Raw genomic sequence first — 25,934 nt, 5'->3', positions numbered from 1 at the left:
CACCTTCCATACTCTCAACTCCTCCGAGTAAAAAGAATTGTCTCTGACCCGGAAGATTCGAAGACGCACACACAAATCATGTTAAACAAATTCAAAAAAAGAGGCTATCCAGATGAAGTACTACAGGGAGCGTTGGAAAGAACTAGCACCACATACAGAAAAACTTTATTGACAACACAAACAAGCAAAAAGGCTAACAGAACTACTTGTGTTAGTAAATATTCCACAGCTAGCCCACAGTTCAAGAAAATTATTAAAAGACACTGGCGCATATTACAGACTGAACCTGATTTTAACAATGTATTTAGCGAAGTACCCTTATTTGCGTTCACCAGAGCCAAAAACATAGGAGAAATCATCAAGAAACCATCAGTGGAAAAACTGCATACTATATACAAAGGAACATCACCTTGTAGAAATTGCAGCAATTGCCATAACATTATGGAAGGCAACACGATCACCCACCCTATGAGAGGCAATAAAATCAGGTTACAAGTTAACGGTACATGTGACACAAAAAACATCATATACATGATAAAATGCCCATGCGGCCATGCTTATGTCGGACAAACAGAACGTAAACTCAAAATCCGACTAACAGAGCACAAAAGTAACATAAGAACCAAAGTGTTAAAATCAGCGCTGGCCACCCATTTCATTGAACATAACCACCAAATCAACCAAATGAAGGCTTGCATTCTAGAAATAGTGGAAAAAAATGAGGAGACGGACAATAAAAAAGCTTTGCTAAAACGTGAAAACCACTGGATATACTATTTACAGACTCTACGCCCACATGGAATTAATGAACGGACAGAATTTAGCTGTTATTTATAATTAAGTTGGTTTTTGATATAAGAGTGTCAGTACAGTGCTGTGCATGTATTTGTGAGTTTCACGCAATGACCGCTTTTTGAGTTTAATGTACCCACACGGTTTACTTTCTTTTTGTACTCTGGCCCTTTAATAGTAGCGCGTGTTATTTTAAGGCTTAACCCATCCCACATACGTCACACGCCGACTTTGCAGTTGAGAGAACGGCGGCTCCTAATGCAGACTTGATACTTTGTAACAGCGCATTTCGGTAAGAACCTTAGCCGTATCTAATGCAACATAGTGAATTCTAACTTTTCGCGCTTATACTGTTATGCGTAGGCTGCTTACTAAATCTCCACGCTTGCTTAATCGCTAGCGCGTGATGTTATGTTGGTTTAAAAACTGTCCACATAACTTTAGGTAAGACGCTACCGCGTTCTAGTATATCTACCCGCTTAGGTAAGACGCTATCGCGTTCTAGTATATTCACTTGCATTTCATTGTTGCCGTATTAAGCTATCATACAAAAGCAACTTATGAAATACCCACGTTATATCACCGGCCAAAGCGCTTAGTTTAAAAGCCATTTATGTTATTTTCCTTACATACACCAAACACACAGTAAACGCGTAAAGCGAAGGGTAACATCGTATTGATGTTCAATGACACTGAAAGTTAGTAACATAATCATGGAGGGTTTTCACCATGTTAGTCAACTGTTTAGTTAACACCATGTTGTATATAGAAACACTTCGTGATGGATACCATTCTTGTTTCACAGATTTCCCTGATGAAGGCCCCAGGCCGAAATGCATTGGAATGCAGTTTGTTTATTCGAAAAACAAATTGGATGTAAAATACGTATACTGAATATATGTAATTTCAGATGAAAGAAACCATATTTACAAATGAAAAACTTTACAAGTATGAATAAAATACTCAAGAAACTTCAGAAAGAAAATTGATTTGGTGAAAAACTTTATTGATTATATCTTAGCTGATAAATTCAGCACATAACAGTCAGTGCCCTAGGAGTACACAGAAACACCAGATCACTCGATGTATAGACACATTCGATTGCACGGTTCTTGTAACCAAGACCGGCCGAATTTAGCCTGTGTTTTGAAAGGTACTCCAGTTCCCGCAATCGTCCCCACTTTCACATTACTGGCAAACGGCAGTTATTTACTTTTGAATAACGAAGATTGTTGTGGGTTAATTAGAGGTATTGCTTATGTCGTTACCGTATCTGAACGAGTGGTTTGCTGCAAAAAAAATTTGTACCCACCCCCGCATGGGAACTTGGATGTTTCCATCTGGCCGCAAATGCCAACCTTGAAGGCAGAGTTCAATGGTATGAGTAGAATAAGAGCCCTTTTGTCCCAAAAAGAAGTGGCCCTGAGTTCGGCTCGTGAAACATTCGTCCTTCACGTAGCTAACACCCGCACAGAGGTGCAGGCTATTTTAAATACTGACTAGCCGTTGCATTTCAGCGAGCTGATACATTCAATCTTTAACGCGTCCTCCACTTCTGGCCTCGCACACTTTTTTAAGATAGTTAGAAGTGGTCTCGTGACTTCATTTGAAAAGATATTTGGAGTAATTCCTGCTTTCTTTCATTCTATATTTTCAAGCCTATTTGGTGGATTTCCTGTTTTGCTGGCGCTGGCTGCAGGCGTCCTGGTGATATTTTGTTTTATTAGAAATGGATGCCAATCCTGTGTTACACGCCGCACAGCCGCACCTGGCACTGTTTCGCAACAGGATGCTTGAGTACTATGGCACGCGACTTTGAGCGCGGCATATGAATTATCGTTTTGATTTTCCTTTTTCACCTGTGTCCAGCCTGTGTTTCATTGCCTGAGCTGCGATTTCGAGTGGGCCCTCGATTTGTGTCTCTGCAAGACGGTGTTTCCTGACGGCGATTTTAATCATCTGATGAGTCCCTTAGTTGCTCATGAGTTGTTTTGTTCGGACGAAAGGATTATGGCCTTGGCAGCGATGCATGGACTAATGGGTCGTTAGAACATACACACAGCAGCACAAGATTTCTTGGCACAGAGCTTTATTGAGGATCCACAGAGTTGTCCTCTGATGGTGCTAGAGGCTCCGGTACTGGAAGAGCACGTATGTTCTTTCCCACTATTAAATTGGATGGCTGAACTGTTTTCGGATGATGACAGTGACTTCCTGTTGGAGGCTGTTGCTGCATATTTTGCATATTCAATCTTGTCCTAAAGGCTTTCCAGGTTTTTGATGACAACCCGTTTTATACTTACATAATTTTTTGGGCAAATTGTGCATACATTTTTCACCACCCAGACATATTGACTTGAGTGAAAGTGAATAATCGATTGGCAAGTTGGAATTTTTTTAATTGACTTATGAAAACTTTTTTTCCCACCATTTTTAAATTTTGACATGGCTCATCGTTGTTGAACTCTGCTTTCATGATGTGCCCCTTGCCTTATCTTATCTTATCCGTGCTCGGATCATGGGGGGATGTCATATAGTTACTGCTTGCCTATATACCGTGTTAAGTTAGCATGAGCTTATTAAATGTTTAAACGCCATTTTACCTTTGGCTGCTTCTGCACACGACACATAATTGTTGTTTTAGCTTTCAGCCTAGAAGAGCGTTGCGATTTACACGAGAATAATATGTTATTGCCTCGATATCAGCTTTGCTTAGTAAACTTTGTCTGTACAGTGAGTGCTGAAGCCTTCAAGGATAACTCGACACAGTGTTGTTGTGAGGTCTGATCTTCGCACCTTCCTAGACATAACATAAATGCAGCTTCTGCCAAAATCTGGTTTTATATTGCTTTGCATACAGCACACGATACACACTTGACGCTGTTCGCATGCAGAGAGCTGGTGGAAGATGATGTGATCCCTTCACACTAGGATCTTGAGGTATGGGGCGGCCCTGCAAAACCCACTGAGACCTTCTTAGATATAATATAATATGCTAGATAGGGAGGGTGAGAAATAGGTGTTATTGAACCCTATTCATTTCAGCATATTTAGTATGTTGTCACCTTTTGCATTCTATGGACTAGTAACTATGCTGATAACTTTGCTTCTTATAATAGGTTTGCTTGTATTATCTAAGATACTGCATTTGAGAACACTGCATTAGTAAATAAATATTTCAAATATGCACGCGTCCTCATTTACTCCACGTTCTGGTTTGAAATGATTGTATAACGAAAGAGAGTGTTCATGTATTCCACGTGACCTGAGGTATTCTAAGTTCATGTTCTGGTTTGTCTAAACATTGGGAGTTCGTAATGACCAATGAGACACTGTAGCTAGCTCGGTAAGGGGATTTTGGGTACTGAGGTGAGTTTTGGCACACCCTAATTCACTGAGGTTTCAAGTCTCTATGCACAGTTCTGTAGGAGAACCGAATCCCTGCTGCAAAAGACACCCCTGCACCCGGCGTCCTGCGACCCCCTGTGCCCTCCTTGGAGTACCTACCTCTTCTCCAAGATCCCAACTTACCTCTCGAAGTGGTGGTCGCACCTGAAGAATTTCCGTCCCCGAGTCTGCAGCCTTTGTTCACTTTTCCATTGGATAACATTGAGCGCCCGATTGCTCAAAAGCACCCTGCACCCAGCCGCCCGAGTGCCGCTGGGAGTGCAACAACTACTCTACTTCCCCCACTTGCCCTGAGTAAGTGACTAGGAGCCCAGCTCCCACAGTCGCGTGACCTGCTTACTTGCAGCCACCAACCAAAGGCCCCCTACCCTCCATTGGATTGCATTGGGCCTACTCTCTCTGCACCCGGCTGCCCCGGTGCCGCTGAGAGTGTAACTACTGTATCTTTCCGACCCTGGGAGACACCCGAGTCTATGCCCAGAACCTTAACTCCACCAGTCGAGTACTTACCTAAAAGCCGATAACTCACTTTCCTTCCATAGGTTAACATTGACTGGTTTTCACTTGAAATTTCTTCTAAGTGTGGAGTTTTGAAACTTTAAAATACTCATTTAAAATCAGCCGAATAACGAATTCTGAATTACTCACCTGTGATCAGGAGAGAAGCCAGTACTGAATCTTTTAGCCCAGTACTGAACCGCAAAAGTAATCCTAACTGTATTTACCAGTTACCTGCATTTTCTTCCATAGGAAACCATTGACTGTTTTTCTGCGAAATTTCTTTTAAGTGTCGATTTTTGCAATCAAGAAATATTCTTTAAAAATCGTACCAGTTATCAAACCGTAATTACTTACCTGTCTTAGGTAGAGGTCCCAGTACTGAACCTAGGAGTCCAGTACTAGATTACAAAAGTAACGAGAACCTACTTTACCTGTGACTTGAATTTCCTTCCATAGGATAACATTGCTTGGTTTTCACTGAAAGGTTTCTGTGTCAACATTGAAAATACATTTATATTCTTTAAAAATCACAACTGTAACCAAAACGCTTTTACTTAACTGTTTACAGCTTAGGTCCCAGGACTGAATCCAGGATCCAGTCCTATGGTTAGAAAAGTAATCCTTAATGTAATCAACTGCATTTATGTAGGAAAAACCCATTGAGCTCAATGTTAAATTGTGTTGCCTATTGCAACCACTGTAGCTATTGTACTTACAAAGTTTATTGCCTTTCTGCAAAGTAATTACCTAAAGTCACTCATAGTGAGAAAAGTATATTTTGATACCCGTTGGTTCTAAAATAAAACAACTATATATTTTGATTTAAAATCAATTGGCCTATAGTTCAGTTCTTGAGTGTGTGAAACCTTTTGCTGACTGAGTGTGTACAACAAATGCTTTACACTGTCCTATGATACTGCCTTACTGCTCGACCAAGCTACCACTTTAGAGAGTAAGATTATATCTAACTTTAACCTCTGGGGACTGTGGACTCTATACACACTGTACCTTACTTTGGTCCAGTATATATAGAGCCACTTTCTTACACTGCACAACAGAAGATCTAAATAGTGGCAATGTGTGCTTTTAGTGAATCTGTTTGTTACACTGGTAAGGGCCCGGCAGCTCCTACAAAGAATACATTTTTACAAAAATCATGTAAAAACAAAATACACATTGGCAAAACTAAAAGCCGGCAAACACCGCAGACCTATTGTCTTTGCCAAAGCATGTTCATTTTCATGTTTCTCATAATCTTGCTGAAACTGAATTACACTGATTTTCCATGAATAATATACATTTTTTCCAAATACTAGCATGTATCAAAGACATTTTTAGTAAAATGATATCTCAGCAAAATGATACATGAAATTGCACAGTTTATCAAAACGTTTTAGCATTAGAGGTAGCCCGAAATTGTTAAACTTTGCAAAAATGTGTACACATTTTGTTATACTGGAACGCCGGTCTTTAATGCAAGCAGAGCTCACAGCATTTCCTTAAAGCCACTTTGCATTAATGTAACAAATACAAGTTCGATCAGCATGAACGTATGGACAAAAATCTTACCTTAACGGCAGACAAAGCTCTTTCATAGGTCCATAATGTGGTACTGTGAACTGGCAGACTAAGGTTCTGTGCTGCTTTCACTGTCACTTGTGTCGCCGTAGTGCCACTCACTTTTTGCACTCGTGCACCTTGTACATCTTTGGGCTGTCATCTGTTATTTACTTTATTACAGTGCTGATATTAACTTTAACTACTTTGCCCTATATTGCGTAAAAATGCTGATAAAATGAGGCCTTGAGCACATATGAAAATCGAATTGAGTTTCCTTGTTCTTTGATGGATAATACTGTATAGATATCCTTTATACTTGTCCAAAAATAATACCAGTTGGGATATTCTTTGCTGTATATATGTTTACAAGGGACAGCACACCACATCCCTGTGAATGCATGCCTTTTCTTTTTAAAGCAGTCCGAAATCGTTGAAGAAAATAGGGCTGTTAATAAAAACTAAAAATCATAACATTTTGCAATATTCCAGTAAGAATGGGCCGTGGTTCCCCTGACCAAGCTGACACCATGATCGTGAAAACGAATGTTCTGCCCTGGTGTCTCTACGTTTTTCAGGGGCATTGTTTGACATCTCAAGGAAATATTTAATTGAACTGGACAGAATAACTGTTGACTTGATCAGGGCTGCTGGTAGGATGGGGGTTAGTCTGCCAACTCTGAAAGGGCTCTGGAAGCGGGGTGGTTTGGAACTACTCAATTTAGAACTATACTATCATGCCATGCATCTCCAACACGATTTACATTGGTTGGACGGGGGAGGGTTGGGGGCCTGGGAGAAGCATTTACTATGTGGCACTTGTGACGAGATGCCCCTACTCGAACTTCTGATTTTGGGGCCCAGGAACTCCTAAGTCGGGCCTCTATGTGATGAGATGGGTGTGTAAAGCTTGGGAAGGGGTGCAGTTCGCCGGGTGTTGCGGCGTGCCCCCTACATACCCGACATGCCTATATGGTCTCTGCTGCCTTTCATTCAAAAAGCTCATACAAAGGTAATGGATCGATAGCAGGTGGACGGTTGTAACACTCGACAAGACCTGTAGCCATGAATTGATAGATTCAATACACTGCAGGAAGCGGTGGAAACCTTTAATCTAAGCAGAGGGCAATTCCTACAGTTGCTACGATAGCAGTCACATCTTATGAGATTATGACCCTCGTTCCTGGAGGTTCCCTAAAAGTATCACACATTAGTCACGTTACTCGATAGGGCCAGGGGGATGTAAATTGATCTCCTTTATGTAAAGGGCACTCAAAGAAGATGTCCCACTGTGCACGTTCCTAGTCCAGAGCAGGTGGCAAGTGGTACTGAGGGAACAGATTACAGACAAGAAGTGGGAGGGCGTGCATGCAGGTGTAATGCCAGCCACCATTAGTGCGAGGTTGAAATGAATTACAATGTTATCCATTAAGTATGCTTCATTCCCATCACGTTGCATTCCCATTTATTAGGGAAGGGAGTCTACCTGTCCCCGGTGTTTGGGGGAGTGAGACACCTTTTTCCACATGATGTGGGGATGCCCTGAACGTGACCATAGTTGACTATTTGAACAAGGCCACATAACGGGTGGTCCCTCGGGGACCCAGACAATGGCTATTATGCCCGATTCTGATGCGTAAAAAAGAAGGGCCAATTTTCAGGTGTTGGGGTTGATCTGTGCCAAATGCAGAGTGGCTATTCATTGGCTATCTCCGGTCTCCTCTGGGGGTGAGAGAATGGGTGATAGACATGACTGACTGGGCAGTGATTGAAGAGAGCTGCACGCATAAATGCCGGAGGAATAACAAACTAGTTGATGAATTACAGGTCTGGACTGCCATGCTCGCAGACCTACCTGAGCCTCATGACGCTTGGCTACGGTCTACCTTAGGCAAGCTGGCTGGTGTGGTTGATATGAACATTGCTTCTATTAGGCAGTAAGAGGAGACACAGGGTCTTTTATCTAGACATCATTGTGCAGCTGTCTCAGGTGTGTGTGTGACTGATACCAAAAATGGGCTGGGGCCCCGTGGAGTCTCTCTTGCTGCTGCTCCTACTTTCACCCGTTTTCAGCTCCATAAATTATCATAAGCAACTCCTTTGAGAATCATTTACCACCTCAATGTGAACTGAGTAACTGTTTAATATTATATATATATATATATATATATATATATATATATATATATATATATATATATATATATATATATATATATATATTATCAACTACCAAAAAAGATTAAGTAAATAAGAAAAGGGGATTTTTGGGTTGCAAACCCTGTGATTTTGCGAATGACAGTGTTTGCCACTGCAAAATCCATTAGTACATCAAGTGTTATATACCTTACTGTCTTTGCCACTCAACAAGGAATGTTTTAGAAGCAAGGATGCCTTTTGGCCCTAGCAAACTGCGTTCCAAGGCCTCGTAAAGTAAACATTAGAAGGGATCAAAGGACGGGGGAATAATAGGATGATATACTAATGTATGAATGAAATTAAGGAAAAGCATGTTAATAGCTTAAAAACTTTCTGAATGTTTTTTCAAAGAAGGAGTTGACATCGAAATTTAGCAAATGTAGATTCAGTTTAGATGAAGTGGAGTACCATGGATAGTGTGTTAGGAGCAGCAACATGAAGTCCCAAAATAGCCATGTCAAAGCCATAGGTAAAGCAAAGGAATCCAATATAAAAGAACAGATTGTTTTATTTCTTGAACTGACAATGCTCTGTGCAAAATGTGTTGAATAACTATGCAAGGAAGGTAGAACAATTGAGATATATTTTGAAGAAAATCGCAAAATTCAACCGGGGAGAAGAAAAGACTTATGTATTTAGCGAAATCAAGAAAGAAATGTCTCCAGGTCCTTGTTTGAAAATATTTATTGTAGTGAAAGACTGCATTGTGGTTTGTGATGGGTCAGCTGTCAAAATCATGGGTTTGACAGTATTAACAGAGCATCAGATTCCTTCTATCACCATCTAGTACAACATCCCTACACCGTTGAATGGGTGTGGAGACTCCTTACCTTTGTGATAAAGACATGAACCCAAGACTCAAGAAAGTGTCCATAAAGACCTTATTTTTTTTATTTTAAAGAGTTTTATATAGAGCCAACTTGATCAGAAGGTATCAGGTATCAGAGCGCTTTACATAGTACCAGTTGTGTTACATGAGGACATTCATTTTTTTTTTGTTAGACACAGGGAGATTAGGTTATTTGCCCAGAATCACAGGATGTTCAGCGTCATTGCCGAGACTCGAACCCAGTTCCCCAGATAAGAGGTTGACCGCCCTAGCCGTTAGGCCACATCCTCTCCCCAAGAGATGTCCGAGTAGGTAACCCTTTTTGAGGATGTTTAAGAGGGTGGAGCAGAGAAGTGTGGAAGCAGAGGAGAACAGGGAAGCAGAAAGAAGACCTGGAGGAGTGGCAGAGGAGAGGTACTCCAGAGCAGAGAGAGGCACCAGAGGTGTGGAAGCAACCAGCAGAGCAGAGAGATGAGCTGGGGTTGAGGTAGTCGAGAAGAGCAGTCCTACAGACAGAAGAGCTGGAGGCGTTGAGCCAAAGATGAGCAGAAAAAGGGAGACGAAGATATAAAGGCGGAGGACAGCTGTGGAGCAGAAAGAGGAGACTGGGGTGTAAAAGCAGTAGAGCCAAAAAGGTGTTAGCAGATGTCAGGATTCCCAGTACCTTAAATATTTGGGCCAGCAAACACAGAGGAGAAATTAGCAGATAAACTGCAAGCTTTCCAGTACAAGATGGAGTATCTGCCAGTGAAGAAAAAATGTACTTCCAGACTGCATGTCCATGTTACCACTGGAGATGGAACGAGGCACACAAGAACAGGAATCTGAGAGTGAAGTTGCATTCTCTGAGGAGGATGCTGAATCTAGGTGGGGAGGAAGGAGATGGGGCTATTACCGAAGAGGTGTGGTATAATCAGATGGAGAAGGAGTTGGCAATTCAGTCAGATGTAAAATGTATTAATGTTTGATGGTGAGAGAATAGGTTGTGCAGGGACTTAAAGGATAGTTGAAGGTGCAAGATGAACTGACTGTTAAAAGTGGTGTGACACGTGGAGATAAAATTATATTTCCCTTTGGATTGAGGAGGAATATATTTGTCTAGTGCCTTTAAGAACATAAAGGACTTCCAACACAGAAAGACACACTCATGAATATTTGGTGTGTCTGTATGTGAAGTGATAAATGAGAAAAAGCTTCTGTAGTAGAATTACAATCTGTAGACTTACTGGATGGTCTGCGGAGAAGTCCAGGATTTACATAATTGCAACATATGCCATTGTAATTATTGATTATTTTTCGAAATGGCCCTAGATTTGAATGGTGGACAGAGTTACCACCAATAATGTGACTAAATTCATGAATGACATTTTGTAGAGAGGGAATTCCCAAAGAGGTAGTCTCAGATAAAGAGCATCAATGTTTCAGAGCAGAAATGAAAGACGACAATACAAAGTTTTGTAAATATCATAAAAAGGGTAATGGTTTTGCATTCTGAGGCCAATGGCTAAGTTGAGCGATTTAACAGGGTAATAAAGGAATCTTTTCAGTTGGCTGTAAAAGGGGAGCTGGATGAAGCAAAGTACTTCAAGATACCTTGCATACTTACAGAATAACTCCTTATTCAGTTTCTGGTGTATTGCCCTTTGAACATGTAAGAGAATGAAAGCCTGGAACTAGGTTGCTTCCTTGCTGGCTAAAAAAGGTGCAGATTATCGTAAAATATGTGAGGCTGCAGAGATGAACAATAGTAAGGAAAAGAGGAAGGTTCCGAAAATTAGGCACCTAAGTAAGGACAATGGGGTTGCATTAAGCTTCCTATGAATGCGGGGAAGGGATTTCCAATATGGTCCAAATCCAAAAGAAGTGATCACAGTCTTAAGGAATAGTGGGAGAGTTGAAGGAGGTACGGTGGGGATTCTCAGTAGGGTCTCACCTTTTAAAAGGACACATGAGGGATTGTGTGAAGTGTTCTAATGTGCAAAGTGATGGAAATGCATTTCTGTCCATGTCCGAATCTGAGACCAAAGGTGTGATTAATTCGAACACACTTTTCAATTCTTTGGCTGGACGTAAAACGCAAACAAAGATAACATTTTTATGCTGTTTAGGCAAAATAGTGGCTTTTATGACATAGGTATCCGTACGCAGACACAGTGAATGTAGCAGATGCATACTGAATACATTGATTATGTGTTATGCTAGATTATTAGTTCTAATTTTGTTACAGCAAGTAGTTTTGTTTCTTCTCTTTTCGTTCTTTCCTTTTTTTCTCTTTTTACAATTCAAGCTTGTGCTTAAGTAATAAGGATTTGTGGGGCAATACAGGTGTGAAATGTGAAGGTTGGAGTGAGCAAGAGAAGGAAACGGGCATACTGTGGTGTGAAAAGTGAACGGTTTGAAGTGGAATATGTAAGAGGTTAATTTGAGCCAGCAATTAATTCAGGTGGGTATGCATTGGGTGTTGTTGCCCTCGTTTGAATTGAACCCACTATGCGTCCAAATCTTATTGAATTACTTGAGCGCTTCATCATCTTTCCAACTGCAACGGACATAAAAATATACAGCGCTACGGATGCTAATGCTACCACACACGCCACCCTGCGCTTTGCTCGCCAAAAGGCTGCGCGTACCCACCACCCTCTCTCTCTTTCTCTGCCTACCCTCAGGCTCCTTCGTCTCTCCTACTTCCTTTTCTCCTACTTACCGCTCTGGCCCTCGTCTCTCTGTGAGACATTTGTGCCCTGTTGGGCAGTTTATGACAGCTGGGCTAGTTGTACGCCCCACGCCTTCCTCGCAAAAGCGGACATACTCTCACATGTGACAACTCTCTGCGCAATGCACCCCTAAGCCACGCGGCCGGCCCTCCTTGGAGGGTTGTAGGCAAGGTGCTGTGTTGAAGTTCCTTCCCCGTCCACGCTGGCACTGAAACACGAGAGTTATCATATACGCGGCCGGCCTCGGCACGAGGTTGTAGGCTTAACGCTGTGTTCAAAATAAAACAGATTTGACCTAAAATATATAGCGATATGAGATGGAACAGGAGAATTACATGTGAAACGTGGTGTAACAATGGGATTGAAAACTAGTTCCCATTAGCCATTACGGTGACTAAAGAATGACTAGTGAGTTATAGATAGCCGAGTAACTATTAGTTTAATTGTGCTGTTTTGGGAATGTTAAAGATCTCAGTTTAAAATGGTTTTGTCAAGGAGCACTACACAAGCTAAAAGGAGGGAGGGGAAAAGTGTTCTGTAGTGAACTGGATTACCCTCGAGTACAGGTTAGAGACTGTGACCATGGTACTGCAAGAATACCAGGGTTGTGGAACAAGAACGGAGAGGAAGGGAATACTGCCTTAAATATAAAGAGTGTCCATAGTTGTAAGGAAAAAATAAAGACATTGGTGGTGTATGACACAACCTTGATTATCTTATTGGCGTTTACTGCTATTTAAGTAACATTATACAAAGATTTTACATGTCTGTTTTGAGAAAGCCATGACACCCTATTTGGAAAAAAACTAATTACAGGAAAATAACACTTATTATTATTGTTACTTGCCATATATACAGTGTTCTGCTACCACTTGTGTGATCCTGTACCACGTGAGTGAACCTGTACGTCTTATCGTGACCATTCTTAAATGAGATAGTTTTCCATGTGTGACTGGGAGCATATTTGTGTATATAGGGTAGCCTATCAGGGTAGAGTTTAGTGCCATGTAAGAGGTTTTGACCGGTGATTTAAATCCTCAACTTTGAAGTGGGGTGTATGGCTTGCAATCTTTTAGAAAAAGTGTAAGGAGATACATAACCACATTCTTCCATACCGTAATTCTGTCTGTTATAATGGCCTCCACTTAGTTACAGAAAGGAGTTTTATCCATTAGGTCGGTCATTAAATATGCTTGCCACGAATGATGAAGTTTACTATTCGCATCTAGTAGGTGGCTATGGGTTCACATGTCTGAAATTACTCTCCACATTAAGAGAACTTGAGGTTATAGCTTACAGCTTCACAGAGTAAAGCTCTAACCAACCGAGCACAAAACTGGAACAAGTTCACAAGACAAAATATGACACAAATGCGATGTACGTGCAGCAAAAGAACAACAATATTGGAGCCAACCTAGTGTGGCAAGCCTGCAACAGAAGATCTCAAAGTAAGACCTAGCCCAAAGTGTGTGACCTAAAACAGCAGCACAATCAGACATACTACCTAGGGTAATGCAACTGGAGCCCTCCAGAAAACACAATCCAAATATAATCCTAGAATGGATACTATTAGGCTAGGTCCATCCAGGGGTGGACCGCATCTTTCACTAGATGTCCCTAATGCTAGTGTGGGCAACTAGATGCTATGGGCAGAGATGGAGAGAAACTTTAATAGCGTTGGGCACAGGCGCTCATACACAAGCACCCACTCATTCCCCGGCAGAGATGTCAGCAGAGGTACTCAATTTTGTGTCCTACTACTGACATCTGTTGCAAATCCCCTTTACCATAAACAGTCTGCTTGAAACAGTGAAGGCCTGCAGAGGCCAAACAAGAAACAGCAGAGCATTCTGTTGAGAGTGGCATGGCCGTCGTTCACTCACTATGGGTGAATCAGTGTAAGGGGCCTCAATATATGGTTAATCACCATGCAGTTTTCAGTAAGTGTGTGGTGTCTGGTCTACAATAGCAGGCCTGGAACATTACTATGGGGCATGACAGAGCAAAATAAGTAGTTGAGAGGGTGCAGACACTTTTGCTACAGCGCTGAACAGTGAGATGCAAGAATTTGCGAAGGCGTTGAAGAAGAGTTTGTTTGTGGGTGCTCACAAACTTTCATGGCTTAAACATGCCTTCAAACTCTCACTTCCCACCACTTGTGTGGGGTTTGCACCTGTGCAGTAATAAGGTGTGGAGTAATATTCGGCAGAAGTAACAGGATTTATATCTGAAAAATCAACTTCTGTGAATACCTTGCAACTACAAACCATTTCATTTGGGCTCATAAATATGACTTAAGAGTGCATATGGCTGGCTCTACTGTTGCCTGTTTTTTCCAGGGACTGTACCTGGGTCTCTGTAATGCCACTTTCGGCATTCTCCTAACAGAGCCTCAAAGGTCCAGTCTTTCTTTTTGACACTAGGAGTTTCTGGCAGGGTAGACATCAATTGAGAATCCCAAACTAATTGAAAGAACCAGATGCAAAGCGAAGTGCTTCACAACCCCATCAGGGGCAGGAAGAACTATATTAGTGCTATAATACATCTGGGTTGTGAACGTGTAGTAACAATGACTGCAGTCCAGAGTGATGATCCCGGATATTTTGATGGCATAGTAACCCTCTTGCATCAACAGGAGGCGAGCTACCGTCCAACTGTCAGATGGACAATGTCACCACAGGGCAACCATATGGAATTAGGACCTAGGCAAGGTTTGAAAAACACCTAAAGCTACATGAAGATACTCCTTGGTGGAATTTTGGGTGTGAAATGTGCTTAAGAAGGTTACCTATTCTTGTAATTCAGAGTTCGAAACAAATCTGGTCATTTTATCACAAACACTAGGGCTTGCATAGAAGGAAAACTTATATAAGCCTGTAAATACTAGCTTTGCCTTGGCATGTATTAATGGCTATTGTTTTCGCTGTAACTACTTGAATATTTTTAACCAATTGCCTCCTTTCTGATACTGCCAGGTAATAATTTTTTTCTGTTTGATCTCTTTATTAGATTTTGTACATAATCGCAAAACAGTATACTATATTATCAAGTAACATATAGAGCTAGCAGGCAGTCCACCTGGCTAGATTTCTAACCCAACATCACATCGGTATGAACAACATCCCCATTATCTATTGCATCTAATAACCGTAAATGGCATACTCCAGTAAACACTTAACTACTTTCCTTCTGCAGCATGGCCATAAAATCTTGTGGTAATACAATACCATTCTACTGTGCATGCACATTTCTATTGCTTATATACAACTTACATGGCTTCACCCCGCCATAACACATCAACCTGTTTATGCAATCAAACCGTCTTATTAATAACTCCCAACATAGGAACATCATGGGGGGAAGGGGGTGGGGCGTTTTAGGAAGGTGAGCAGGACCCTCATAAAGGAGGGTAATAAAAAATGGATCTCAGTTGCGGTGTGACGTTACCTTATCATCTAGCCTATAGTTGTGCTTCATATCTCCTTAGAGAAATTTACATAACAATTCGGGGTGTATGGGACGCCCCTCCTAAACTACTGTACATCACGGGCCAGGGTTCAACACGTAAATTACGCTGTATCAATCCGGAAGAGAGACATCCGCAGGGTCGTCTGGCACCAGCAGTCCCTAAGCGTACATAGCATTACTTTCCGTGCAGCAGAAATGGGGTACTTATGAAGCCCAAGCATGTCCTCGCGTACTAAGGAGACCGCCTCCACCTTAACCCAATCCAGCATTGAGAGAAACCAAGCCTTCTTCGGTGATACTGCTGGATAATCATACGTGGTATCGCTCTTTCAGTTATGGGTGTGGAGGACCAGAGAGATTCTCACCGACACACCAGAAGCTCTCTGTGAGAAATTTGCATGTTGTTCTGTTTTTCTTCTGCCCTGCATTTAGCATGGGGGCAAAGACAACATGTGCATAAGATGTTGTTTGCAAGAGACTGCCCAAAATTTGAAAGCTAGTGAAACGTACGTGTGTTTTTCAATGATCACATTCTTACAACTGATACTGCTAAAGGATTAAGCAATTCTGCCTCTTGATGGCTCTCAAATTGCTGCAAACCGGGTGTGCCAGAACTGAAACCTCAACTCTATAATGGTGTACATGGAATGCATTCTTCTGTTTGTAACACTCTGGTGTTTAGACATTTGACTCTGTCTCCATCATATATTAGAGTATGGGTGAATGCGGGCGAAGAGGGGCTATACTAGTTACAAACCATACCAGCTGACACGACTAAACCTCCTATATTCAGTTAAAGCATGCAGCTGGAATCAATCTGAATGGTATTCATCTTCAAAACTGGTCATCTAGGAACTTCATTAGCGGGGTCTGCAAGGTGGGTGAGGGGATTATAAAAGGCACTTTGGGGAAACTGGGGCAGAGAAGCCACCGGTATTTTAGCAGTAGTGAATGGCCGCCTTTTACAATAATGTTTATATTATGGCTACTCACGGTCTGAGAGCTCCCGGTTTTGGCACAGGGAGATAAAGCAATGAGCCAGGGACCACATAACATAATCAAATAAGAGGGGGACTATCTGCTGAACGCAGTGGTACTGTCACACGGGTGTATGGTTTTAATCTCTAGGAAAACACTGCTACTAATACCTGAAAGAAATTATTTGAGTAGCAAGCTTCCTTGAGGATGATTCTATTATCCACCAAAATATGTCATAAATACGGTTAAGTTTCAGCGTGAAAAGCAACATTACAGGGCGGCTGTGCCTTTTTTTCCTGGAGCCTTGCTTTGGTCTGAAAAACATGCAAGCTAAGTATCCATTATGTACCATTGAGTGCATTCTGTTGGCCCATTCTCCAGACTCGACAAAAAACATCACTTTCCAATCCTGCAAATCCGACCCACATGAGCTCCTGCCCTTTGGGATGGCAGGCTTCTACCCATCTGCTCCCAGAAGCCTGAGCTTGCTAGGTGCTGAGAGGCCAGATACCCGATACCCACAGGGATTTTTTTTTGTTGTTGCAGTTTTATATAGCGCAAACTAGACCCGAAGGTATTGGAGCACTTTACATGAGCACCAATTACATTACACAAGGAAACATTCATTTTGATAGGCACTGGGAGATTAAGTTATTTTCCCAGAATCACAGGATGTTAAGTTGACACAGAGACTCAAACCTTGTTCCCCAGATCCAAATTTGGCAGCATCAGGGAAACATAGGAGGCTACCACTGGGGGATATACTGGCCAGGGAGCTCTGGCTGTACTCTTCCTATTGGAGCTGGGTCAAGACTGATTTGAATATGCCTGGGCCTAAACTGAGGTGCCATGTAGGGCAAACGAATGCTACCCCGAGCAACTGCTAGTGGTTAGACTTATTGCAAACATTCCTCCCATCACTTTTTGTGTGTGGGGGCAGGCTGCAGTTTTAAGCCACACACTACTAAGACACGTTTCACACAGCCTACTTTCAAACCACTCTCCCACCCTCAAAGTCAGCACCTCGTGGTAAAAAGGAAAGGGAGAGAGTCCGGAATGGCATGCGCTCCATCACGTGTAAGGATGAAAAATAGTTCCCTGACATCAGCAGTTGAACAATACACTTAAACACTCTAAAAGTAGGATAAACCTTACACACCCAAAGGAGAGACAAGTAGAATAAAAGTGAGGTCAGCTATCCAATCAGGAGCAGGGAATTTAAATAAATAAGATAGCCATCCAGTCATGAGCAAGGGACCCAAAGCGCACAGGGTTTGTCTTAAAGTACTGGTTACAATGCTGCTACGTTAGACACCTAACGCCTTATGAAGTGAGACTGCAATAATAATACATCCAGGTAGCAGAGACCAAGCTAAAACTGATCCTCAGTTACAGAGTCTCTTTTATTCAAACAATATTTAGTACAGAGAGAAATCTCACACTTTCTCATGCTGTTCAGTGCAATTCTATGCACATGCTTTAAGAATGACATAGCATGAGGGGCGATGAGTAACTTCCTTTACAAAAACGTGCATACACACTTTTTACTGATTTCATTCTGGGGGTCAGGGATCATTTATACCTGACAGGTGGAGTTACAAGTGATGTTGGTGAATATCTATTTTCTTCATTTAACATTTTTAAATTAATTTACTCATATTTGCAGATTTTGGGGAAGCAATAGGGAAAGACAGCATAACAGAACATCTAAGTGTTCCTTACTTACTGGTCTCATAAATTACCTCTTTTTGTGTAATGGAAGTATTCTTCAAGCACATTACAAAGGAGACACCAATAAAAGAGAGTACAGTGTTTCAATCCCTAAAAATGGCTTATTTGTAAAAGTAGGGGAACAAGATCCATCGCAACCGAAACACAGTGGTGGACCTTACGTAGATCATCCCCTTGGTGCAGAACAACCAAACAATAATTCAGTGCTGTCGCTTAAGAAAAGTATAACTGAGGATAGTGCATATACTACCTTATTTAAATGCTGAGCTATGTAACCTCTTCCACAGCCCACATCCAAAGCAAGGGGAAAAACCCTTTAAAGAAGATAAAAATCGAGAAAGTATGATTAGTACAGTCTGTGTCGTCTAATTAAAAGCGTATTTTTTATACAATGTTAGTAATCTAACAGCTTATATAAAAATAAAGGTCTCTCTCTCTCTCTCTCTCTCTCCCCGGACCCCATTTTAGTTAGTGTCGTGGCCAATTGTCTTATTGACCATCCATCTCAAACATCAGAACAAAAGAAGAACTTCAAACAAGAATTTTAACAAATGCTATAAAAATCTGAGTAGCAATGATAAATGGAAGCAATTTAAAAAAGCTTACCTAAAAAATAACTTATGGTTGTCACATTTTTTATGACCAATGCTACTTATTTCATGCTACTTATTTTTTGTTTCTTGGCTCTCTTACTATAAAGCACGGCGAATAGGTGTATTCAAATCTTGTCGCTTACTAAATGTAATTCTGGCTAGAATGTACTGATCAGTAATAAATATAAGGGATGTGGCTAAAAGGCAAGGGATCACACAGTGGACAATTCAGATGCAGAAAATAAGTTCCAACAACTGCAATTTACATTACATTATAAATGCAATTTATTTATTTTGTGTAAATTAAAGCCCAATATAAACACATTAATATCATAAATCATTACACACATTACAAAAATAATTCTTCAGTCGATTTGATAAAAAAATACTAGAATGTTTAGTTTAAAATTTGTGAGAAATCAGATTTTATCTAGATGTTATGCAAATAAGCGAGCGCATTCAACAAGCTTTTTGTAACAGAAAATATTAACAAAACCTTTTTGACATACCTCGAAACATCAAACACGCGATCTGCTATTCTGCCACCAACCTACAGAAAGCAAGAAAAGTCTATTATTGTTAGTCAAGTTGATTGATATTCCACAATACCAAGAAAGAGGTTTAAGGAACTCCTTGGTTCACCCGCATTCTGGCCGTATGTTGAGGGACTTATGAGATATGTGATATTAGATACAAGGTCATGCTGTTAAGTTAGGTAGCATGCTTACATAAATACTTGGTAAGACAAACTATAGCTGGGTCAGCTTCCAGGACTTTGAGAGCAACAGAGCGTAGAGATTCAGTCATCGAAAAATATGTTTTAGCATGCGTGGGGAGTGTAGAGAAGTTTAAACCTTAGTTATGGGACAGACTGTTTCTGTTCAGAATGGTTCACCCTCCTCGTGTTAGCATTTCATCTGGGGTTAGGATTAGGATATTCAGAGCTAGACTAGCAAGGATGTCAGCAAAGCTACCAGAGTGCAATTGTAATGAAGTATACATTCCAGTTTGATATATATATATATATATATATATATATATCAGTCAATTCAGGAAGCACACAAAGCGAGGAAATCCACAGGAAGCCTCGTATGAAGGTACACATTTATTTTGCAATCTTGCCAGCAGTCGCTCCACAAGAACTGGCACTCCTTGCTATGGCCAGACGCGTTTCAGGACCAGATGTCCTTTCATCAGTGGCAGCAAAAGAAAAGAAGTTCGCGCTGCACACGCGCAATTTAATTTCCAAACACCTTCCCCCAGTGGGCGTGGCCATCCTGTGGCCTTCTGGTGCTCGTAGTTCGTGTGCATAGTATTACCACATAGGTGCGCTCTGATTTCTTTTAGTTCGTGCAATTTCAATCTTTCCCTCGTGGGTGAATGCCTGCTTCTCATGTTGCGGCTGCCCCGCTTCGTAGAGAGCAAAATGTACCTGTGCAGGCTCCAGCCCTGAAATAGAGCGTGCACACCTTCCTCCCGATGTTCCCAGCGCGTTGTAGGCCGGGGCGGGCCCGCTGTTTAGGCAGTGGTCTCTCCTCAACGGCCGTGCCAGCCGTTACAAATCAGTCAATTCAGGAAGCACACAAAGCGAGGAAATCCACAGGAAGCCTCGTATGAAGGTACACATTTATTTTGCAATCTTGCCAGCAGTCGCTCCACAAGAACTGGCACTCCTTGCTATGGCCAGACGCGTTTCAGGACCAGATGTCCTTTCATCAGTGGCAGCAAAAGAAAAGAAGTTCGCGCTGCACACGCGCAATTTAATTTCCAAACACCTTCCCCCAGTGGGCGTGGCCATCCTGTGGCCTTCTGGTGCTCGTAGTTCGTGTGCATAGTATTACCACATAGGTGCGCTCTGATTTCTTTTAGTTCGTGCAATTTCAATCTTTCCCTCGTGGGTGAATGCCTGCTTCTCATGTTGCGGCTGCCCCGCTTCGTAGAGAGCAAAATGTACCTGTGCAGGCTCCAGCCCTGAAATAGAGCGTGCACACCTTCCTCCCGATGTTCCCAGCGCGTTGTAGGCCGGGGCGGGCCCGCTGTTTAGGCAGTGGTCTCTCCTCAACGGCCGTGCCAGCCGTTACAAATCAGTCAATTCAGGAAGCACACAAAGCGAGGAAATCCACAGGAAGCCTCGTATGAAGGTACACATTTATTTTGCAATCTTGCCAGCAGTCGCTCCACAAGAACTGGCACTCCTTGCTATGGCCAGACGCGTTTCAGGACCAGATGTCCTTTCATCAGTGGCAGCAAAAGAAAAGAAGTTCGCGCTGCACACGCGCAATTTAATTTCCAAACACCTTCCCCCAGTGGGCGTGGCCATCCTGTGGCCTTCTGGTGCTCGTAGTTCGTGTGCATAGTATTACCACATAGGTGCGCTCTGATTTCTTTTAGTTCGTGCAATTTCAATCTTTCCCTCGTGGGTGAATGCCTGCTTCTCATGTTGCGGCTGCTATCATTAGATCGCCCTCTCGCCAATGCATGGCATCAACAGTTTTGACAAAGTCTCTCGTATCTTTTACATAAGACCTCAATGTCATTACAAATTCTGAGAGAAAATGATCAATGTAAATGGAAATGTGTTCTAAAAGACTCGACTGTGAGGAGACAATCGGTCTCCCTGGTGGTTCTAGTGCGTTCTTATGCACCTTAGGCAGGTGATAAAAACATGGAGCAATTGGATTCAAAATCCTCAGGGCTTGATAGAGGGACAGTAACTATGGAAAGTGCGCCTGGTCGAAAGCCCATTCTGGGCGGTATTTATTGTAACGTAATTTTGTGATAATCACATGGTACGTGTACGATTAAGCGGGATGAAATGCAATGTTGTGTTCGCCTATCATGAGATAATGCGGGATCACCTCATAGTAATGTATGAATTGACCATGCTAAGATGGCGCTTATACTTTCCACTGAAATGTCCTTTCTTTATGTCAATTAACACGTGGGGACGTGAAATAAAAATGGCCGCCTCAGACGCGCATTTTACCATCGATAAAGGTAACACGCCGAAACGCGTCTGGTCGCTGTGGGTTTTGTAATAAAACTTTGAACCCGCTCCTGAGAGTGCTTCCTCTTTTCTTCGAAAAACGAGACAAGTGAGAGCTGTAATCTATTGCGGAAGGCACCGTCCGCGGAAGCACCCGTCCTTGAGTGCGTGAAGTGGGTGCAAACGAGGGAGCTTGAATATATTTTATATATATATATATATATATATATATATATATATATATATATATATATATATATTTTATATATATATATATATATATATTATTCCGAGTTTGCCCTGTGCACGGAAGACGCCACTCCACCAGGATTAGGTTAACAAACCTTTAATAAAAGCAAACAGTTTTCCACCAGAAATTGTTCATAGTCGCCCTGACGCGTTTCGAGGCAGCATGCCTCTTCCTCATAGGGCTAAGCAGTGAGTGCGTGGCTTGATGATTTTAAATTCTCCCAAATTGCATGCCGCTCCCACCTGGGTTTCTCAACAGCATGCTGGGTATTGTAGTTTAATTTGATGCCTTCGGTGGCTCACCACGCACTGTCAATAATTTGTGCTTACTTCATCGTCTTTAAGATCCTTTTCAGTAGGACTCCGTTTGGAAAGGCTGTTTAATGAAAAGCAGTCCCAGTGCTTTCATACCGGCAAGATTCCGGCATGCAGACCCATCGTCTCTTTTTCACGGGCGGTGCATCCTCCCATATATATATATAGACAGGGTCTCGAAACGCGTCGAGTGAGTTTTGCCGTTTTGAAAAAATAAATCACTGTTAATGCAATTGGAGTCCGTGGTGGTTGTTTTTCCAAGGAGTTTGGAACTGAATACAACGCTGTGAATATATATATATATATATATATATATATATATATATATATATATATATATATATATATATATATATATATATATATATATATGGCATAAACTCCTTCCTGACAAAAGAGTACAGAGACCCAAGGGGAGACATTTGGAGGCTTTATTGAAGAGTGTGGCGGATGCATTTCTGGCTCTTGTCATGCCTTCGTCAGCGCCCAAAGCCTCCATAGTGAAGTACCACTGTGTTCAAAGTCCCGCCTCTTTTTGAACTCGATGTGACGAGTCCGCACCTCCCCCAAAGAAGCTTAAAGCAGCACACCTGAGTAGTGTCCCGTGCATCTAGAGAAACTACTAGTCCCAGAGTCCCTTGTAAGTGGACCATGGGTGTTAGTGCTGGGGGGATGGAGTGAAAAATAAAACCATGTGCGTGCTTGCGGGAGTAAAACAAAATGAGTTCACAAAACACTCCGCTTACACTTCTCCTTTGGCTGGAAAAAACAGACGACAAACCTAATCTTGGTGCAATCAAGGTGTTTATTTTCAGTGAGCCACCATTGCTGCCATGACGCGTTTTGGACAAAGTCGGCCTTGATCATATATATATATATATATATCACATCAAGGCAGCCAGTTTGCGATAATGATGAATATGAAAGGGAATGTGAGATTGAAGAATGCATTGTAGCAAGTATTGGTGAGATGGCAATGTGCGGAGATAAAAACAAATGTACATGGGTCTGGTATTGGGGGAGGCGGTAAAAACCGTGCCAGAGAGCTGGCGAGAAAAAGTGGTTTGCAAGTAGCAGCAGTACAACCGTATTGCAACCATGTGGATGAGCGGTCTATTTAAGAGGATTCACTTGTGCTGGGAGATAAATTAATTTCACTTTTGTGCTTTCAAATAAGAATATTGAGGCTGCAAATGTGGGGCATTTAGGCATTAATATTACTAGAAGAAGAGTCATAAGTGAGTATTGGTGGCTGCCATAGAAGTGGAAATTCTGGGTATGTTATTGAGAATTTGTAGAGCACACGTTCATCAACAGGTTTCTTGGTGCTGATTTATTTTCTTATTCCATCCGTGGAGACACCACTAAGAGAAGACCAAGTCTAACTGTAAGCTTGCTAGAAAAGCCAGGTCTTCAGCTTTTTCCTGAAGAACAGATGGTCAGTTTCTATTCTCAATGACGTTGACAGGGCGTTCCAGAACTTGGTTCCCTGAATTGAGAAGCGCGATCCTCCCGTGCATTTACGTCTTAAGCCGGGTACCACCAGTACATTCATGTGCATGGATCTTAAAGTGCGGGGAGTAACTGAGTTTTTGAGGAAATGTACTTTGAACCAGGACCATGAATAGCTTGGAACAGGAAGTATCCTGTTCAAAACATTGAAACACTGCTCCACTGGAAGCTAGTGATGCTCCTTCAGCAGTGGTTTAACGTGACAGCGCCTGCCTTGTTGATAGATCATTCTTGCTGCCTGATTTTGTATCAGCTGCAGGTGGTGTATCTGATTACGCTGAAGGCCTAGGTAGATTGCATTGGCATAGTTTATTTTAGATAGGATCAAGGTTATGATGATTTGAATGCTGGCCTCCCTGCTGAAAAACCTTCTGATTTTGCACAGTTTTCTAAGTTGGAAGAAACAGGCTGAAGTTACTGCCCGAATCTGCGAGTTCATGGTGAGCTCAGAGTCAATATGAATGCCTAGGCTCTTAATCAATTTCTTAGGGGCAGGTGCTGGTCCTAGTTCTGTGGGCCAATGAGTAGGGGTCCAATGCTGAAGTTTATTGTTAGGGGTAATGATTTCAGTTTTATCGGAATGTAATTTTCGCTGATTTTTATTCATCCAATTACTGATAAACAGCATCGTATTCCTAAGGAACTCCTTTGAATTTAAGGAATCATCTATGGAGAAAATCAGCTGCATGTCGTCAGCATAGTTATAATTATGTGCTCCTATCTGACGGAGCGTGAATATGAGGGGTCGGATATATACGTTGAAAAAGTGCGGAGACAATGATGAACCCTAAGGTACTCTACACTAGAGGTTGCTTGTGCCAGATTTGTAAGGCGACCGCCACACTGATTGTCTCTGGTCTACTAAGAAGGATGGAAAACCACTTTAGAGCAGTTCCTCTAAGGCCTGCTGCAGCAATGAGTTCCATCAAGAAGTCATGATTGATGGTGTCGAATGCCGCTGACAGGTTCAGAAGAATCAGGGCTCGAGTCCAGTCAACATCAGACTTTTCTTTTAGATCATCCATGACCGACAGAATGACAGATTCAGTAGAGTATGATGAGCAGAAACCTGCTGATGTGGGTCTAAAAATGTAGTGTCTTCTAAAAAGGTGCAGAAGAGTTTTGCTACATGTATCTCTAATACCTTGGCCAGGAGTGGCAGAAGTGAAATAGGCCTATAGTTGTCCAACCTCTGCGGGTCGACTTCTTGTTTTTTCTGTAGAGGAATAATCATTGCTTCTTTGAAGGCTTGTGGAACCGTCCTTTGGCTAAGGGATAGGTTCTGTAGGGAGAGGAAAGTCTCTGGAAATACTGAGAATATGGCTTTTTGTATGTGAGGGGGACAGGTATCGTTCGGGGAACCTGATTTTACTTTGTTAAGAAGTTCCAGGAACTGTTCACTGCTCATGCATGAGAGAGTAGCCATGGAGAGGGTGTTAGTGATTCCAGGCCCTCAATCACGTCCCTGCTGTTGGAGTCTATAGAATCCTGAATTTTCTCAATTTTATCTGAGAAAAAAGAATTCGGATCATTACATAGCTTCTGTGTGGCAGGGATGGAGGGGGGTCACACGATCGGGGTTAGATAGCTCCCTTACTGTGTTGAAGATATCTTTTGTTTTGTTGTTAGAGTTTAGTACTTTGTTGGAGAAAAACATCTTTTTTGCTTCCTAGATGGCTTTTTTGTAGGCCATAAGATTTATGTTGTCATGTTCTCTGGATTCTTTCGAATAGGTGTTTCGCCATTTCCTTTCTGCCTGTCGTGTTCTAGTTTGGCTGATTTTAAGTCAGCAGTGAACCATTTGGATGCTTCATGCTGCCTCACGCGAAAGGTTTAGCTCTGTGGAGAAGCATGAATGTTAAAAGCGTTCAATTGCCAGTTGGTGATTTCTTTCTCCAAAGTATCTATATTGTCCCAGCTTGCTGGCAACTTATGGTTCAGGGTCTCGCATAAGGATTCTACGTTGACGCGATTCCAATTACTGGATAGATGCTTTTGAAGGGAAGTAGTATTGGGCAGAGTGATATCACACATAGTAAAACTAACTGTGTAGTGATCAGACCATAAGCAGAGTCGGATTACTAATTTCTGCAGGTTGAGGT

The 25,934-nt window shown here is 41.9% G+C and overlaps 1 protein-coding gene across 2 annotated transcripts in view; it reads right to left on the bottom strand.

Annotated features, from left to right (window-relative positions):
- The window catches only part of NDUFAF5 (NADH:ubiquinone oxidoreductase complex assembly factor 5), a 174,042-nt gene that overhangs the window by 127,746 nt on the left and 20,362 nt on the right, over positions 1 to 25,934 (bottom strand). Inside the window, exons 2-3 of one of the 2 annotated variants that reach the window (XM_078649560.1) lie at positions 19,280 to 19,320; positions 18,428 to 18,491 (exon numbers count right to left, since the gene is read on the bottom strand). The exons of the other annotated variant lie outside the window; for it this stretch is intronic. Coding sequence (XP_078505686.1) covers positions 18,428 to 18,491; positions 19,280 to 19,320 — 105 coding nt within the window. The remainder of the gene's footprint in view (positions 1 to 18,427; positions 18,492 to 19,279; positions 19,321 to 25,934) is intronic. 2 annotated transcript variants of the gene reach the window in all.

The sequence above is a fragment of the Lissotriton helveticus genome, chromosome 6 (assembly GCF_964261635.1).
Source record: "Lissotriton helveticus chromosome 6, aLisHel1.1, whole genome shotgun sequence".
NCBI classification, from domain to species: Eukaryota; Metazoa; Chordata; class Amphibia; order Caudata; family Salamandridae; genus Lissotriton; species Lissotriton helveticus.
This window is presented reverse-complemented; position numbering and strand designations above follow the sequence as displayed.